The sequence below is a fragment of the Diabrotica virgifera genome, chromosome 6 (genome assembly GCF_917563875.1).
Source record: "Diabrotica virgifera virgifera chromosome 6, PGI_DIABVI_V3a".
NCBI lineage: Eukaryota > Metazoa > Arthropoda > Insecta > Coleoptera > Chrysomelidae > Diabrotica > Diabrotica virgifera.
The window spans coordinates 205,369,714-205,381,402 of record NC_065448.1 but is presented as its reverse complement, the minus strand read 5'-3'; the positions used below and the strand labels follow the sequence as shown (position 1 = coordinate 205,381,402).

Genomic DNA, 11,689 nt, shown 5'->3' with positions numbered 1-11,689 from the left:
CGGAGGTGTAACCAGAGAAGGTTCCCATTGTTTTCATTCTGGTGGGATATGCTATATGCCATTAGAGTGAAAACTTAGTCTTTTGCTAGCAGTTGCCGCTAGGGCATCTATGCCATTTCGTTCGTTGCAATTCGGGACTGCACGCTGGGGTTTGTTTTGGTTGGATCAGGGAGAGCAGCATATGTGCCTCCTGATGAGAGACTAATAAGTTTCGAAACCGGTAGAGGTGCTTGCAGCACTCTCTGATTGGACTGGAATATGGTTCGGCTGTATTTTCGTTTTGCAACGAAATTGAAAATGGTTATTCATTTTTGATATATTTTTGAATTTAAAAAGGTGATATTTTGATAGTAAATTTAACCTGGAACAAGTTTTCTGTAGACGTGTTTGTACCAATAGTGCATAGAATGTGCCTAGGAACTAATTTCACCCCTTTCTCAAAAACGCACCCCTTTAAATGGTAGCACTCCGCGGTTTTTTCATATTTAGAGGTCCATTGAAAATTTGAAACAATAAAACCTTGTTAACGTGTAGTTCCTTTCTAAAGTACATAATCAATACCCTAGTATTATTATTTGCTAAATTTATGGTTATCAGGTGATAAGGCAAGAAATTATTTGATAACTATTTATTTGTCTGTTCTTTTTCTCGGTCAAGGATTCAATATCTATTTTACGATCAACCTTGTAGTTAAAAAATTTGATAAAATTTTGTTAATTTTTTGACACAATTTAGAACTTGATTTTTTCCTTAAATATTAAATTAAATTTTTATAAATATACTGTTTATTTTTTTTTTAAGTTGTTTTATTTTTATTACATAACATTTAGTTTATTCCACGATACCCGCTGTAGGAGTCTAAGTATCTGAAGGACCCATAAGTGGGCCCTTCCCCTTTCCCGATTACCATACCATTACCCCAGGATGTATTTTGTTCAAGAGTGATCTATGAATCTCAATATTTTGTTTTTGAGTTTTGATATCGAGTATTTTTGTTTAAACACCTGGAGGTATTCACAGGTTGACAAACGAATACCTGGCGCCCATACAGAATATTTATTGGTTAGTGGATTCCTTTTAAAGCTCGGAAGGAAGAAGCAATTTCCCTAAGAGAATACTGTACTTGGAGATTAATACTCAATACTTGAATACTCAATAAAGTGAAGTCTAAGTAGCAGGGGCGTAGATACTGAGCTGAGTTTTGATTATTACAATTATTGGTAAAGCTTTTTTACCGTAACAAAAGGTACACGGTACACTAATCGAACACAGGGTGTCAAGTACATGATGGACCTGTGGTGAAAAGTGAAAAACAGTGGACAGACAGAACATCATTAGAACGGTTTATTCCCGCTATAAACAAGCATGTGGATTAAAATAAACAAAACACAACAATCACCAACGAGCAATGAGGAAACAAGACTAAACAAAAGAAGAATAATCTATTATTATTTTTAATATCAACTTATCAAAAATACGATAAGTCAATATACTACCACTTCATTTATTGTTGTAAAATGAGAGAACGTTTTCATTGCATATTTATGTACCTAAATAATTAAAGTAGGTCATTTACAATTATTATATTTTTCTTCAATATTACTTTGATCTGATAATTTTATATTTGCTATTACTTAACCTTCTGTACTCAAACAATACTTAATACTAATAATTTTACACAAGATCTGTTACTAAGCAGTAAATAGACCAATAAAAACAAATGGTTTTCAATATTAAAATAGTTTTACTAAAAAGTAACTAATGGTAGGGGAGCAAAGTATGCTAAATATGCAGTCACTCGAGCGTTGTGGGAACCTATTGGGTTGTGAAGAGTAGGTCCTAATACCAAAAAAAGTTAAGTAAAGTTTTCCATTCTAGTGGGGACTTAACCTTTTTAAATTTAATTTTTCATTTCCAACAATCGTTTTTTTTTAGATTATAGCGCCATCTATCTATAATTCGAAAAAATGTCTCGAATAAAAGTTACATATTTTTACGTAAGAAATCCAAATCTGTAATAAAAAATGCGGGCTCCTATTTAAGGTTTTAAAGTAACCCTTCACCCCACCTCCGTGGGGGGTCGTGTTTGGTGCCATTCGATAGATTTTTCAAAAATTTTGAATAAGTGTATTTTTCAATTTTTGGATCTGATGTTCATTTCGCTAAATATCGCGAGATTCGTATTTAAAATTTTAAATTTGCCCCCCACCCCTTTCGTGGGAAGTTGTTATCATTCGATAGATTTTTGAAAAATTTTGAGAAGGTATTTTTTACTTTTTCGATCTGTCATTCATTTGGCTCTTTCATTTGGCCTGTTCATCTTCATTTGGCCTGTCAAACAGGCCAAAGAATCCTGGCTCGAGAATTCATGTAAAGAAATAGAAGAAGAATAGAAGAAAAAAAGCATGACAGTTTCAACCTCCACAAGAAACTTAAATATACCTCCGGAATTAGAAAATAGAAAAATGCTCACGTACTTAAAACCGCAGACGGAAAAATTTGTGATCACGAACAACAGTGCAAAGAAGGGGAGAGACACATCAGTGATCTTTTTGACGATGCTTCTCGAGAAAATGCTCCAGATACTACCTGTGACAACCAATTAGACAGAGGTCCCAGTATACTGAAGTCAGAAGTCATAAAAGCAATACAACAAGCCAAAAACAATAAAGCACCTGGACCACATCAAATCCCTGTTGAGCTACTTTTAAACTTTTAGATGAGGAAAACATTACCTACTTGACTACTTTCTTTAACAAAATTTACAACGAAGGAAAAATACCAGATGATTGGTTGGAGTCACTGTTTATAACATTACCAAAGAAAAGCAGGCCCACTAAATGCAGCGATTTTAGACTAATCAGTTTGATGAGTCACACACTTAAGATTTTACGTATTATACAAAACCGAGTATTCCTTCTGTGCGAAACTAGAATGGGTAATAAACAATTTGGATTTAGAAATGGTCTAGGAACTAGAGAAGCACTATTTTGTATGCGCGTTCTATTACAAAAAAGTTGTGAATTCCGAAAGAACGTTTATGTTTGTTTCATCGACTTCGAGAAGGCATTCGACCGAGTACAACATGATACACTTTTCGATTGCCTGCAGGCAGCAGGACTTGACCACTACGATATAAGACTGCTGAAATACTTATATTACAATCAAGTAGCCTTTATCCAAATTGGAGACAGTCGTACTGAAAAACTGCCAATAAAACGTGGAGTACGACAAGGTTGTGTTTTATCACCCACCCTTTTTAATCTGTACTCTGAAGAAATCTTTAGGGAGGATTTGGATGACATACAAGAGGGAGTAAAGCTAGGCGGAGAAGTAATCAACAATAATATTAGATACGCTGACGATACAGCCATTCTTGCTGAAAATTTACAAGATCTTCAGACACTACTAAATCTAGTCAGTGAAGCAAGTTATCGGAGAGGCCTTAAAATCAACATTTCAAAAACAAAGTGGATGGCAGTTGAAAATTGAAAAGATTAATATAGATCAAGGTCAGCTTTCTCTTGATGGAGAGGAGTTAGAACGGGTAAATCATTTCAAGTACCTTGGCAGCTGGTTAAATGTAAATTGTGACTATGATGAAGAGATAATACCTAGGATCGAAATATCACGGAAGGCTTTTATGACCTGGAAACCAGTTTTATGCCACAGAAACCTGTCGATGAATATTCGAAAGAAGGTGCTGAAATGTTATGTCTGGTCTATCCTATTGTATGGTTGTGAGACATGGACGTTAAAAACCACAATGCTAAACAAAATAGAAGCATTCGAATTGTGGTGCTATCGACGAATCCTAAAGATATCGTGGGTTTCGTACACTTCCAATGAAGATGTTCTTCAAATGCTGAATTCAGAACGTCTGCTCATGAGCATCATAAAGAGGAGAAAAACAGAATACTTCGGCCATATAATTAGAGGACCTAAATACCATCTGCTTCGCCTTATAATACAAGGAAAAGTGGAGGGAAAGAGATGGATTGGTCGAAAGAAACTTTCATGGCTGCTTAATATTAGACAATGGTGTGGCTGCACAGTAGAAGAATTATTTCGCGCAGCAGCCGATAGAGAGAGATTTCATGAAATTGTAAATATGATGACGGCCAACGTCTGAATACAGACACGGCACCTAAAGAAGAAGAAGAAGATTCATTTGGCGAAATATTCGCTTTTTTCTTGTGAAACTTTGGGACGCACCCGTTTCCTTACGCCACGCTCAAATCATCAGATTTTTGAAATATACACTGTTTTGCATGTATTTACTTAACATACCTTATCTTAATCTGACGATTTCGAGTTTTTCTAAGGATAGATTTTTTTCGGCCCCCCTTAACGAAGTCCCCTGCATTAAGGGCCAATATATGCTAGAGATACATTTTCAGAGTACAAGGTTTCTCCCCATGTAATAATCTGACGCGCTCGAGTAACTGTAAAAATCCCCGCTTGGGCTACCCTACTTAAAAATAAATCTGGAGAAATGATAGAGTAAATCATTTTAAGCTTTCAGAAAATTACTAACAAATATCACAAGAGAGTGAGAATAAATTAACAATAATGCGACAATTTTTCGAAAACTTGTTGCCTGACAATAGACACGGGAGCCCGTAGGGCTCGTGTGACTATTGTCGAGTGGAAACAAGTTTGAGAAAAAAATGGAGCATTATTTTCTTATTTATTCCTACTATCATGTTATATTCGACAGGTTATTTTTTAATACTTACATACAAAATTCATGTCTTTGTATAAAATCATTCAGTGACATTTATCCCAATTAATGTGACACACATTTTTCAACTTGTCAAAGTGAACAGCACAGGCTAGCAAATATTCAGATGGAGATATCAATAAAATATTAGTTAAAATTAATTATAAATTTATTTTATATTTTACCTAATTAACGAATTTAACGAAATTAACAATAAACCGTAGTAATTATCTTTTACAAAACCCTATATTTTAAGAAAGAAGACATCGAGGAGAATCCAAGAGTGTAAAAATATACAGGCTGTTCCATTTAAAAAAACAAATTTGTGTCAACCTGTCAATACGGGTAACCCTGTATATTTAATAATATTTTTATAGGCCAGGTTAATAAGACAAAAATATACCCTGTTCGTGACACTTCAGCAGCCAGAGTACTGCAGCGTTTTTTCGACAGGTAATACCTATAGGAACAAATTATAATTATTTCCTGCGTATAATCTGGCGGCAATTTTTATTTATAAACAATTAACTGTCAAAAAACGGCATTTTCCCCTTTTTTCAAATCAACGGAAAACAGTGAAACTTATGATTTTTTAGTACAAATATCTTCGAGATTATGGAAAAAGCTTTAAAATGACACATTACAAAGTTTGATATACTCATTTATTGTTAATATAATTGCGAAAAAGGTCGGAATTGCAAAAAAAATATATTTTCTCAATAACTGTTGTAAAAATTAGTGTATAGCTATGAAATTTTCGTCAAATGAGGATTCTTTGGTGCTTAATATGTGATAAAAATTTCAAAGCGATTCATTCAATTGTTTAAATTTTATTCAAATTGTTTTTCCCAGAGAGCATTTTTTTTTGCAATAACATAAGTCAGAAAAAAATGACCTTAGAACCATTCCACAGGTGTCAAATGAAAGAGCATGAGCTACATTTTCAACATGGTTTAAAAAAGTGAATATAAAATGCATTTATTAGTAATAAATAATTATGCAAAAGTCTCGTCAATTTTTCTTTATACACTTTTTGAATAACTTTTTCCAAAAAAATTAACTTTTTTACCCTGTTTTAAGTGCACAACTACCAAGTAATGTTATCTATATCATAATTGATAAAAAATTGTAATAAACATGTATAATTTCTTATACAACAAAATAAAAAGTTTATAAGGAAAGATTTACGATACTTTTGCATAATTATTTTTTACTAATAAATGCATTTTTTTTTGCACTTTTTTTAAACCAAGTTGAAAATATAGCTCATGCTCTTTCATTTGACACCTGTGGAATGGTTCTAACGTCATTTTCTTCTGACTTATGTTATTGCAAAAAAAAATGCTCTCTGGGATAAACAATTTGAATAAAATTTAAACAATTGAATGAATCCCGTTGAAATTTTTATCACATATTAAGCACCAAAGAACCCTTATTTGACAAAAATTGCAAAGCTGTAAACTAATTTTTACAACAGTTATTGCGAAAATAATTGTTTTTGCAATTCCGACCTTTTTTCGCAATTATATTAACAATAAATGAATATATCAAACATTGTAATACGTCATTTTAAAGCATTTTCCATAACCTCGAAGATATTTGTACTAAAAATACCATGTTTTCCATTGATTTGAAAAAAAGTGAAAAATGCCATTTTTGACACTTAATTGTTTATAAATAAAAATGGCCGCCAGATCCTACGCAGGAAATAGTTACAATTTGCTCTTATAGGTATTACCTGTCGAAAAAACGCTTCAGTACTCTGGCTGTTCAAGTGTCATGGAAAAAACCTTATTAGCCTGGACTATTAAGTTATGGTCCTATCTGTGCCCCAACTTTTACCTAAATAAATTTTTTTTGCATCTCTTACGACAAACGAGTAGGTAATTGGACTTTTTCGCACTAATGTTCCAACCTGTATTTCATTGAGTTACATATAAATTTGGTATCATTCCTAACGTTTGAGTTATTACCCTAAGCTGAATTTTGTAAAAAAGTACAGCATTGTTTCTGGGAAATATGAGGGACTATTTTCAAGCTTCAAGAATTTTAAAATACCCAATATAACGTATAAATATGTACTTTATCGCTTCCGCGATGTGTGGTTAGTTTTGCGGTTGTGTAGTAACCACGAGATAAGACTTTTTGTTGGTAGAAGGATGTTATTAGTTGTCATATTTACGTTTTTCGGCCACCTAAAAATTAAAATAAGTGACCGTAATTACGACAATATGAGTCAAACATTTGTAATTATCTAGAGTGAGATACATAACGGACTAAATGACGACGAGTTTGAAATAATAGAAAATGGAAATGCACGAGAACTAAAATTATTAGGAGACATTAATAATAAGGTAGGAAAAAAGATATAGATTAAATCACTGGAATGTCGCGCACATCGCACAAATAATTCAATTGATAGATACTAGCAGAACTGATCAGGATGTGAAAATCATTACAAATTTATACCAAATGGTGAATGGGCTCGTTCCAACAAAGAAAAAGCGGACTTATTTGCTGAACATCTTACGAGTGTATTTCAAACCGAGCCACCAGACCCTGATGAAAAAGTGGAAGAACTAATTAGCGCGGTATGTCAAATGTCCCTTCCAATCAAAAGTTTTACTCCTATAGAAGTCAATAAAGAAATAACCAAACTCAACTCACGAAAGCCTCCAGGTTATGATTTAATCTCGGCACAAGTACTAAAACAACTTTCTCGTAAGGCCATTATTATGCTAACGGTAATATTTAAACGCATGCTTAGTTTATCATACTTTCCAAAAATATGGAAATTTGCAGAAATCATATTGATCCTTAAGCCAGGCAAAGCGCCCAATGAAGTAACATCTTATCGACCCATCAGCCTACTCCCAATCGTTAGCAAAGTTTTTGAAAGATTGCTGCTACAAAGAATATACGCAGATCATGAATTCCTAACATTACTACCAGAACATCGGTTTGGTTTTCAGGAAAATCACTCTACTACACAACAAGTCCATCGAATAGTAAATGAAATATCAAAAACTCTCGAAGAAAAGAAATACTGCAACGCTGTATTCCTAGATATCGCACAAGCGTTTGACAAAGTTTGGCACAGAGGTCTGCTTTACAAAGTAAAATTAGCACTGTCTATATAGTAACTATTTCCTCCTAATCAAATCCTACTTATCAAATATGTAGATATTTCTTAGTAAAATTCAAAGACCAACAATCCAGCCTCTGTCCTATTAACTCCGGAGTTCTGCAAGGTAGTGTTCTCGGGCTGTTGCTGTTCTCACTCTACACAGCCGATATACCAGAGTCTCATAATACTACGATCGCTTCCTTTGCTGATGACGTAGCAATACTAGCTGTAAATGAAGATCACATACAAGCATCACAAGACCTGCAACACCATCTGGACATACTCAGTGAATGGTATACAAAATGGCGAACAAAAGTAAACAAAACAAAATCATCTCAAATAACGTTTACCAACCGCCACAACACATGCCCACCTGTAAGAATGGAAAATGAACGAATACCAACAGTAATAGACGCTAAATACCTTGGCCCCTATCTTGACCAACGGCTTACTTGGAAGAAACATATCCAGACCAAAAGAAGACTAGACTTGAAATTCCGGCAAATTTATTGGCTCCTTGGACGCAGATCAAAACTCAACATCCAAAACAAAATTCTTGTGTACAAAGCAATACTCAAACCTATTTGGTACTACGGACTACACCTCTGGGGCTGTGCAAAGTCAACATCACTGAATATCATCAAAAGATTTCAGTCTACAGTTCTAAGATCAATAGTGGACGCACCATGGTACGTAACTAATCAAACACTTCACGAAGACTTAAATATACCTTTCACCAGAGAAGAAATCCATCGAGCCACGGAGTCACAAAATGAGCGTACCATTCACCATGACAATGAGTTAGTAAGGGATTTATTCCATAATGGCCCTGCCGCAAGGAGACTAGATAGAACCTGGCCTCAGGACCTATTTTAAAACTTAAATAAATAGAATAAGATGAAACATCATTGGAAGTCTCTTATTCATGCCCAAAAACCTGGAACAAATTTACTTAATACTCTTTTAATGATGTAGATTTTAAATAAACATAATTACATACAAAAGAAATTTATACCGATATCAGAAAGCTGATGATCGCCAAAATCCGGAGCGGATAGGCACTTTACGAAGAAGATCTTCTTCTTAAAGTTCCCTCTCCTATCGGAGGTTGGATATCATAATGACTATGGTCACTTTGTTGGCTGCTGCTCTGAACAGTTGTAATGAACTACAGTTAAACCATTCTCTAAGGTTCCTCAGCCAGGAGATGCGTCTTCTTCCTATGCTTCTTCTTCCTTGGATCCTTCCTTGCATAATAATTCTCAGCAACTCATATTTTTCTCCTCTGGTAATGTGACCCAAATATTCCAGTTTTCTAGTTTTTATACTCTTCATAATTTCTAACTCCTTATTTAAACGTCGTAGCACTTCAACATTGGTAATCCTTTGAACCACTGAATTTTCAATATTCTTCTGTAACACCACATTGCGAACGCTTCTTTTCTTCTTATGTGTTGTCTCTTCAATGTCCAATCTTCCATTCCGTATAGCAATATAGAAAATATGTAGCATCTTAGAGCCCTCAATCTGAGAGGCAACTGAAAGTCTTTGTTTGTAAGCAGTGTCTTCATTTTTATAAATGCTTGCCTTGCAGTTTCAATTCGGACTTTAATTTCTTTGCTTTGGTCATTTTTGTCATCGACCCAGGTTCCCAGATATTTGTATGTCTTTACTATTTCTATTTGGGTTTGCTCTATCATTAACCTTTCATTTCCATGTTCTGTTTTTGAGACGATCATAAATTTAGCTTTTTTCTTGTGTATTTTTAGTCCGGATCGAATGCAATAATCGTTAATTCTATTTAGAAATTCTTGTAGCGATTCCAGGGTGTCTGCCATTATAACGGTGTTATCAGCGAATCTTATGTTATTTACTATTCTTCCGTTTATTCTTCCGTAAGAAGAAGATCAGTAAGCCATAATTCGAGTAGACCAACAAGAATCTAAAGAGATTCCAAAAAGAAGAGGAGTACGACAAGGATGTGTACTATCCCCCTCTTCTTTTTAATAGGTGCTCAGATGAAATGTTTAAAGAGGCACTAGAAGACATCTATGAAGGCATATCAATTAACGGAGCATTAGTGAATAATCTCAGATATGCAGACGATACAATACTCCTTGCGGACAGCAGAGCAGGGCTGCAAATTTTGGTTGATCGCACTACGCAGTACTACAAGATGTATGGAATGGCTCTGAACACAAAAAACAAAAATCGTGATTGTCAGTAAGAATAAGATTGAAGACGAAACAAGGAAGGGTTTAGAGAAAATACCCAGATACAATTAGTTGGGATGTAAACTAAATTGACGCTGCCAAGCCAAAACGGCATAAACGCCAAAATGACCACTTTTTAGTTAGCTGCACTAAAAAATAGGATTTTAATTTCCGCACCAGACAGTCAACGCGGAATAACCGCAGAAAAAGTGAAATAGGTGTAATATAGGTTTAAAATTTTTATAAACGCCAGTCTAGTCACGCACGTGAACACCGACGTGAACACCGATTGACATAATCGCCAGTGCCCGTAAGATTATCATTGTGTACATTTCGGTCCAGTAATAATAGTAAAGGTATGTATTTTTACAATTTTTATGGATAAGTAACATGATATTACCTACCTTTGCAATATTTTCAATTTGTATTAATTTTTGAAGCGTAAACACACTGAATTTCTTTAAAAACTATGAGGCGTTTATGCCAAAACCACATATTTACATTGTGGTTGACACAAGTGCCATTGCTCAATGGTATTCTTATGCAGGTTTCTTATTTAAAAATTGCGCAAATAAAAAGTTTATTTTAAAAATTTCTATTGTAACTTTGTACTAGTGTGATGAACAATTCATTTTGTATTACAGCATAGAGTTCAAATCAATTTTATATAGCTACAAATGGCGATCGATTTTTGGCGTTTATGCCATTTTTTTGTTGTAGATCAATAGCAGAAGTAAACAAATAATGGCCTTACTAAATGAAAATAAAACATATACCGAATCAGTACAAAATGATATACTGACTGACAATAACTCCCCTATATTTCCCTTAGAGGTTTATGACATTTATAATGCCAACATTGCAGAAGCTTATAGCAATGACATGATCGTCTTTGAGGAACCCCCAGACGTTGCAGTAAAAGAAGAAATATTTAGTCACGATCTCACATCATGTTTCAACTTAGCAGCAGATAATGGTTTGGGTGCTGGTATAAGTAGTGATCAAAATAAGGAAAATACAAGCAATCAAATCAATACGGATGTTGAACCAATTATTGACAGTGATTATGAATTAGAATCCACTATTATTAGATATCCGCTTCTATTCTCGAATTATTTACTTTTAAGTATTTCATCCTAGCACCAAAAACATGTTTAAAGAATAATTGAAGGTTTTGTTTTTAACTTAGAATGTATTTTTGATTAATAAAAAATAAACCATAGCAAAAATCTTCGTAATTTCATAATTTTTCTTGTTGGCATAAACGACAATTTTTAATTTTCGTTTCTTTTTTCATTAATGGCATATATCCCTTTTAAGCGCCATATTGACTAACCTTACAACGATGCGATCAACACAAACGCCAGAGGTAAGTTTGGCATATTCACCAATGTTATATCTTGATTGAACATAAGCGCCATTTTCTAGTTTTTAATTTATTTCAGACAGTATTTTCAGCCACATTAATATTCACAATATATTAAAATTTGAAAAAAAAATCACCATTTTTTTTGAGTCACTGTGCAGATAAGAAGCATTGGTAAAAATAAAAATAATCAGTTTTTTGTGTTTCCTGAAAAATCAAGTGAATGTCGTTTATGCCGTTTTGGCTTGACAGCGTCGAAT

At 34.0% G+C, this 11,689-nt stretch overlaps 1 protein-coding gene across 1 annotated transcript; it reads left to right on the top strand.

Moving 5' to 3' along the window:
* Positions 1–10,188: 10,188 nt before the first annotated feature.
* Positions 10,189–11,222, top strand: LOC126887147 (uncharacterized). The gene is made up of 2 exons (XM_050654508.1): positions 10,189–10,419; positions 10,784–11,222. Exon 2 carries the CDS (start codon positions 10,808–10,810, stop codon positions 11,201–11,203), a length of 396 nt encoding a protein of 131 aa, XP_050510465.1. The 5' UTR covers positions 10,189–10,419; positions 10,784–10,807; the 3' UTR covers positions 11,204–11,222.
* The last annotated feature ends 467 nt before the right edge of the window (positions 11,223–11,689 follow it).

Bases quoted from the DNA above. Each gene is read 5' to 3' on its own strand.
- LOC126887147 (XM_050654508.1), top strand. From the start codon at position 10,808: ATGGCCTTACTAAATGAAAATAAAACATATACCGAATCAGTACAAAAT.